The following is an 8033-nucleotide window of genomic DNA, read 5'->3' as shown; positions in this document are numbered from 1 at the left end:
CCCTGCTGAGCAGGGAACTTGACATGGGGCTTGATCCCAGGACACCAGGGCCACTACCTGAGTCAAAGGCAGATGCTTATCCAGCTGAGCCACCCAGGAGGCATTAATTATCTATTTGCAGGGCTCCATTGTCCCATGGATTCCATAGGTATGCTATATAATCCACAGTTTCTCAGGCCATGCAGACACAATTTCATCTATACCAACTCAACTCCACCAACCTTTCTGGATGCCCCCTGAGCATATAGTGCTTTGTGAGGGACTAGGTTCATAATGTTGATGAGTACACAGACTGTGCCCTTGAGAAGCTCTCTATCTAAGGCTAATAGGTGTCCAGGGCTGGAGGGTAGAAAGGGTAATAACAGAACTGGGGCTGGGGGGACAGAAGTTTCCCAGAGGATGAAGTGGTTGTATCTGTTCAAGGAGGTTGGTGAGGGAAGACTCTAACAGGGGATTCTGTTGGAGCTGGGTTTGAACGATGAGTAGGATCCTTGTAGGGGGCACAGGGACATTTTTAGGCAGAGGAAACTACATGGGTAAAGATGTGTAGATCTACACATTCTTGTTTGAAGAGTTTCAAGTATTTAGGGGTGCAGGGAGCCATGCTGACAAGGATGGGTTAGAGATTTAAGGACAGTGACTTTAATGAGTTTCTGTAACCTTTGAGATTACTGATAACACTGAGTTATTTATTGATTTCCCACAGAGTATGAACTCACTGGAGGTCAAACTGAGAGTATGCAGGATGCCTTGCCAGCACACATGACTGGGGGCCACCTGCGGGTGGAGCTGGGGGGAGGGGGCCCTGCTACTGGCTGTAGCTCCAGCCCCGCCCCCTTTTCAGTATATACATTCCAGACTCACTGAATCACCACTGGTGGGAAGGGAAGCTCCGCACACACAGGCAAGCAAAGACTAGCACACACTGCTGAACGACAGTAGAGAGAATTCATAGAGGAAAAGTGGCCATGGACCTGATCCCAAGCTTTTCCATGGAAACCTGGCTTCTCCTGGCTATCAGCCTGGTGTTCCTCTACCTGTGAGTAACCGTCCAGGCTCATTGCCTCTGGAACCCTGGACTTGGGTTGCTAATCAGCATCCACCCCCTTTTCCTTGTCTGTTTTGAGGATCAAAAAAGTTAACAAAGGGGAAGCTGCTTAAGTGTTGGGTGCTTCAAATATGCTAGGAACACATAAAGGGTTATTATTGACCTCACCAGATCTGCTGATCTACTGAAGCCCCCACACCCCAACTCCAATTTCTGTAGCTAGGAGGTAGAGTGACATTATTTGCTCCTAGGGATGATCTGATTGACTACCAGCTGGGACCTAGACTAATCAAGCAGAATTCAGCAGAGGCAGAGTAAAATCAACAGGTCTGGTGCTCTGGGGTCCTCACCGCTTTCCAAGCTGTGGAGATTCTGGAGGCAGAGGGAGTAGCTTGGGTTTTTATCTCATTATCTTGACCTCCCTGGTCTGTGTCCGCTGCAGGAGACATGTAGACGTCACTCAGGTGGTCCTGTTCCCCTCCCTCCACTGCCAGGCACCATGTACACAAGGCACCTGGTGCACCCAGACTTCCAGGGGAGCTGGAGATACCTCATCTTCCTCTTCTGACTGGGCTCTTCCCTCTTTTCTGTGCCCCTCTCCTAGCCATCCCTGACCCTGTAATATGCAGAGCTCTTGAACTCTAAATGAGCATCATTAGAGCTGAGGAGACTTTGCAGATTTCTTAAAATTTTATTCATATCACCTTTTCCTTCCAGTCTCTGGGAGGGTTAGTATCAGTATAGAGATTCCCCGCCCGCCCCCCTCCCCCATATGAAATCTTCCAGCAGCCACAAAGACAGATCCTGAAAGCCAATTTAGATTTTATTTTATTTTATTTTTAATTTTTAAAAAGATTTTACTTATTTATTTGTCAGAGAGAGAGAGCACAAGCAGGGGAGTGGCAGGAGAGGGAGCCCGGTGCGGGGCTTGATCCCTGGACCCTGGGATCATGACCCGAGCTGAAGGCAGATGCTTAACTGACTGAGCTACCCAGGTGCCCCCCAGTTTGGATTTTAAATATTTTTTTTGCCTTTACCTTACAGTACAGGAGAAGCAATCAAAACATCTAGCAGAGGAATTCCTTTCAGGTGTGAGATTCCCAGCATCATGGAGGATGTTGGGAAAGGACTTAGTTTCACAGTGTGGGTAGGGACAGACCCTCCATGTCACATTTGACCTCTGTCTCAATATCACTTTCTTTAGGGGCGCCTGGGTGGCTCAGTCGTTAAGCGTCTGCCTTCGGCTCAGGTCATGATCTCAGGGTCCTGGGATTGAGCCCCGCATCGGGCTCCCTGCTCGGCGGGAAGCCTGCTTCTCCCTCTCCCACTCCCCCTGCTTGTGTTCCCTCTCTCTCGCTGTGTCTCTCTCTGTCAAATAAATAAATAAAATCTTTAAAAAATATATCACTTTCTTTAAGAGTGGGAAATCATGAGGATATAAACATAGAACATGGAAACCTCATTTTCATTTTCTGAGAGAAAGGTTAGGAATGCCAAGTATTGTGGCAACACATTTTCTGTGTGATGATAGTTAAGAGTAATTGATGTGGTTTAATTTCTTTCTATTTAATAATAGGTTTTTTGCTGAGATAAGACTATTTCCAGTATGTTCTTTCTGAAGGATACAAGAGGGCTGTTGGCTCAGCCTTTGTGACTATAAAGGTGCATAAAAAACCTCAGCCTTCTAGAGTAATGTTGGCAGTATGAATTTAGTGTACACATACATGCTTCTATGATACATGTTGTATATGTTTTTAAATACATGTGTCCAGCAGGTTATTTTAACCCCTCAGCACAGGTGAGTAGTGAGACTGTGAGCTCGTACTGATGTGAGAGGCATCCAGGTAGGACTCGGGGCTGGAGTGGGAGAATATTCCTCCCTCAGAGCAGGCCTCCAGGGTTACTCCTTGATCCTGGTCCTACAGAAGGTCATCACGGGACCACAGGGTTAGCATCTCATCTGCTAGAAGTGAGGGGACAGGACCACCATGTAAGCCACACTGTGTGTAGTCTGTCTGGTAGTGGGACTGTCACTGGATATTGTCACCACCAGGCAAACAGCTCTGTAGACTTAGAAGACACTGGCGTAGCCAAGAGTCATGTAGACAGTGCCCTCTGCATGCAATGCAATGTAATGGCAATAAAAATGAGTGGCTTTATTGTTAGCCTCTTCATTTGTACCAAAAGCAGCATGACTCTACCAAGAAGAGGGAAGCTGGAAAGAATCAGAAAAATTCACCCAGCCCACCCTCTGCCTTGTTATGGAGCCATGTGAGTTTAGACACTAGACCAGATCTTTGCACGGGACCAGGGTTGCCGACACATTCACTCACTTGCTTGGCTTCACTTGGGAGTTCATGTAGCACGTTGAATGTTCAGAAACAGGAATTGATTTGTTGTGGTGGTGATGGCAAGGAAGGAATGGAGGTGGGACTAACCGAGGCCAGCCTGGCTTCTGGCAGTTGGTACTCATATGTCCAACTGTTCTGGAGGATGGATCCAGACACTCAGCTGGGCCTTGCTAGGGCCCTCTGCTGGTCCCTCAATACGTGTCCTTTCATGCAATTTTGTGGGTTTATTTAACTATATAATAATACAAAATTTGCTGGATTTGTACAGAATATTTGGAAACTGTACTGTCTTGAAGGCTAGCCTCCAGAGATGAGGAGACAAGGTCTTCATTCCATTCTATGGAACATTTTATCATGACTCATTTTATGTTGCATAATATGTATTCTGCTGTCAATTGGAGATATCTGGACTTTGGAAGGCCCCCTATCTGTTAGCTGAAAGACTTTTGGGGCATGTAACCATTTCTACCTAGCATCCTTTCCTACCATACTTTCCTAATCTGCCTCTATGGGGTTAGCCTTGTAGGCCTAACAAGTTATGGTTAAAATGGTTGCTGGCAGCCTCTTTCCTCATCCTCTCTTTTCACTCCACTCTGCCATCTCCCAGCAACACCTAAGTGGAAGTCTTGCAAGGATGCAGTTGTGGGTTTCCATACATGACACATGAAAGATGAGTGAAGGCAGGCCTACCACAGGGAGCACCATCCATAATGGGTTTCTGAGAAAGTTGATGCACAGAGTTGGTAAACTAACTGCTTTGTGAGTGACCATCTTGAAGAAAATAAGTGTACTTGGTGGTGTGCTGAGCAGGTGAGTATCTCAGGTTGAAGGATCAGATGCCATGAGGGGAAGAATGGTCTGGAAATGGATTGGTTCCTTACTGATTCTTTTATATGGTATCATTTAGGGCACATATGGGTCAGTCCCCTTTCTCTGCAGCTCAAGAGAACCAGAGTGCCTGACAACAGAGACTTGGGTGGAGCTGAAAACATCTCACTTTTCAGTGAGGCCAGTGGAGCCTTGAACAGAGTTTTCATTGTATAGCAATGAGAATACTGTCTTGCTCAAACCCTCCCAATGAAGATAGATATAAGAAGGACCATATCCCACAATGAACAGGGTCTACAAGGAAGGAAAAACACAGAAGTCTCTGAGCAAACCGTATGAACATTTTCATTCTAAGTTATCCATAACCCTCAGCTCTTGAGTGGATGCAATTAAGCAAAATCTCTTCATCATAGGAGAGAAACAATCTTTCATCTTTCCATCTAGAATGAGAATCTCCAAAATCATGGAAGAGTCATTTACTAAATAGGCATGAGTGAATTTCCTGGAAGAAATCAGCATGAACCTTTCAGGAGCTCTCAAGTGTGGAAACACTTACGAGTCTTCACTTTAGGATTGGGACCATGAGGATTTCAGCTGCTCTTAACTAATCATCCTTACTTTTTGTGAGTCCTAGTGGAGGTGGAAAAGCGGATAATGAGTGAATGTAATTATTGCCGTTGGAATTGCTCTTACTATTTCTTGCCTACATGTTACCTCCCTTCTTACCTGTTCCAGTTTTGTGTCAGTGACTGCCAGCCTCAGCACTTATTCCACCATCCCTGTGACCTGGCTTTCTCTTTCACTTTATAGATATGGGACCTCCACACATGGACTTTTTAAGAAGCTGGGAATTCCTGGGCCAACACCTCTGCCTTTTGTGGGAACTGCTCTGGCCTACCGTAAGGTGAGTTGCTTGAGCTCCCTCTTTTGCTTCTTATGATTGTCAATCCCAGCTTAGTTTCATTGTAAATATGCTCGTCCTCAGGAGGAAGTGCTTAGGTTTCAGACTTCCCAGAAGTGGTGTCACAGGCCCCACCCAGCACATGGCCAGGTCTACCCCAGGGCTCTATTGTCTGCTGTTAGGAGCCTCAGGGTTTGCCTCAGTGGGCAGCCCAGCTCTCTGGCTGCTTCAACCCAGGACCTGATGTTCTAGCTTGTGAGCATCGAGAAGAGGCTTTTGTTTCTGGCAGGTGCAGATTCCCAGGAAGGCATCTTGTATTTGGTATTAGGAGAAGAACATCAAGGGGGTCCACGCTAGTGGTCCATTAAGCTGTGTATGCTAGAGTCAGACTTTTCTGTTCATAGTACAAGCTCTGGGTAGCCTTTTGTTTGGTTGGATAGCTCTGGAACTTCAGTTTATTGGGCAGCTCAAATTCACCTTTGGGGAATTTGGACATACTTGAATTCTCTCAAGAATTGCCAACCCCCTGCATTTATTTCCAAGCTCTAACTCACCCTTTGCTAATGGTGACATCTCTTGGGATTTGAGAGGTTGACCCAGAGCTCTCTGCTTTACTTCTCTACCTTCGTTGTAGGCACCTTCTGGGTGAGCAGGGAGGGAGTTTTGCTGAGGGGAGATGGTGCTTGTCTATTAACTTCAGATTTTAATCTTTGAACGAGTTGTGTGTATGTGTGTGTTGTTTTTCACACAAAGGTAGAACAGCTCATACAAAATCACTAGAAAAGAGATACTTTGACAAAATTATTAAGAAATTAATGTCCTGGGCGCCTGGGTGCTCAGTTGGTTAAGCGACTGCCTTCGGCTCAGGTCATGGTCCTGGACCCCTGGGATCGAGTCCCGCATCGGGCTCCCTGCTCAGCAGGGAGTCTGCTTCTCCCTCTCCCGCTCCCCCCTCTTGTGCTCTCTCTCTCTCTCACTCTCTCTCTCAAATAAATAAAAATAAAATCTTTAAAAAAAAAAAGAAGAAATTAATGTACTGGGACACATCGCTAGCTCAGTTGTTAGGCGTCTGCCTTTGGCTCGGGTCATGATCCCAGGGTCCTGGGATCGAGCCCCACATCAGGATCCATGCTCCGCAGGAAGCCTGCTTCTCCCTCTGCTCACCTCCTGCTTGTATTCCCTCTCTTGCTGTGTCTCTCTTTGTCAAATAAATAAAATCTTAAAAAAAAAAGAAATTAATGTACTGAGTGGAATGTATTAGCGGACACACATACTGATGGTGGAGCCATTGTGGCTCATCCAGCTCTGATGGCTTGTCTGAGGCCCAGCCGCCCCTGGACAGAAGGTTAGGAGCTCACATCAGAAGGCCAGCAGACAGAGTCTCACGTGCAGGCTGCTCTCTGCTGTGGAGTCCTATCCCCCAGACCTGAGGCTTGTTTCTCAGATCCCACTTCTCCCTCCTGAGACTCTTGGTGCCCAATTACCACCTAAGAACTTCCTGGACTTTTTCTCTCCAGAAAAGCAATAATTTCCTTTCCTCTTTTCCCAGATCAAGTCCTTAGTACCAGCACCCCAAGATCCACATTTCTGAGACCCTGTTTTGCATGGTTAGAACATCAAAATCACAGCTAAAACTTAGGGACAGGAAGTTTTGTTGTTTTTTTCTTAAGTGAAAACTCGTATCAAGTATTTTAATTTGTTCTGCCCTTTGTGGAGTGGTGGCATGGTCCCCTCTTCTGTGTTTGCTGGATGATTGGAAGTCAAGTCCAACTTGTCATTCATTCACTCATCTCTCACTTACTCACTCAACAAACATGTCTTAGACTTCTGTAAATCTGCTAGACTAGAAGAGGTCACTGGTGTCTTAATTTCCTAAATCCCCTGGAATTCTAGTAGGGCTCCTGAGATCAATGAACAGGATGCTGACTGGGGGTTCAGAGAGTGCAGGCCAACGCTGACTTTCCCTCAGCTCCAGTTTTCCCAAGTGGCCCTGAGGTAATAATTCAGAGGATTCTGAGATTTAGAGAAAACACAGGCACAAGCCAAACAGGCCAGAAATTCAGAGGTTCTGTAGTCCTCACAGACAGGGTAAGTTGTTCAGTATCTGCAATACTTGGAGAGGATTCAAGAGGGACTTGAATTTCTCCATTTCAATATCCTCTTGTTTTCTCTTCTTTCCAGTAGGACACCTGTGAATAAGAGCTTCCCTCTGACTGCCAGTGAGAGGTAGTAAGCTGCATTTCATGTGATCTGAGTCCTTTTCGTCCCTGTAGGAGGTAGGGCTCAGGAAATTTAGATTAGTAATATGTTTTGTTTCTTCTTGCAGGGTTTTTCTGGTTTTGACGAGAAATGTTTTAGAAAGTATGGAAGATTTTGGGGGTGAGTATTCTGGAAACTTCCATTGGATAGATTTATTATGATGAAGCCCCCGTGGTGTGAACAGTCTCAGTTGAGAGCCCCTTGGGTTGAAGCCTGCTGTAGTGAAGCTTCTGGAACCTCTGCTTCCTGGGATCCCATAGGTGTCACCAGGTGTGCAGGTCTAAGTGTGAATCAGGCCTGGAGAGTGTGGTGCTGGGCTGCTCACAGCCAGTGTTGTACCTCTCCATACCTCTTTCTTTTCTCTGGTCACGTCCTCAGAAACCATCGTCTCTGAGTGGCATTGGCCATAAGCAATATGATGGCATAAAAAGAACCCAGATCTCTGGATCACCACTGATTCAGCTCCACTGCCCCTTCCCACATTCAGTACTGGTCAGCCCTGGATAAAGCCAGTCTTACATCGTGGGCCCCAGTTCTGTCCTTAGTACATGGTTCTCATGCTTGGCTGTGGGTAAGAATCACCTGGGAGAGCTTGTTAAAAATGCAGATTCTTGGTTTCCATCCCCCGGAATGCTGAATGTGGAGG

General features: G+C 46.3%; 1 protein-coding gene across 1 annotated transcript in view; it reads left to right on the top strand.

Annotated features, from left to right (window-relative positions):
* The first annotated feature begins 876 nt into the window (after nt 1-876).
* Nucleotides 877-8033, top strand: part of LOC110571974 (cytochrome P450 3A12-like) — a 51502-nt gene continuing 44345 nt past the window's right edge. The window contains exons 1-3 of the mRNA XM_044915717.1: nt 877-1039; nt 5038-5131; nt 7455-7507. Coding sequence (XP_044771652.1) covers nt 969-1039; nt 5038-5131; nt 7455-7507 — 218 coding nt within the window. The 5' untranslated portion in view covers nt 877-968. The remainder of the gene's footprint in view (nt 1040-5037; nt 5132-7454; nt 7508-8033) is intronic.

This window comes from Neomonachus schauinslandi, chromosome 5 (assembly GCF_002201575.2).
Source record: "Neomonachus schauinslandi chromosome 5, ASM220157v2, whole genome shotgun sequence".
Classification (NCBI taxonomy): Eukaryota; Metazoa; Chordata; class Mammalia; order Carnivora; family Phocidae; genus Neomonachus; species Neomonachus schauinslandi.
This window is presented reverse-complemented; position numbering and strand designations above follow the sequence as displayed.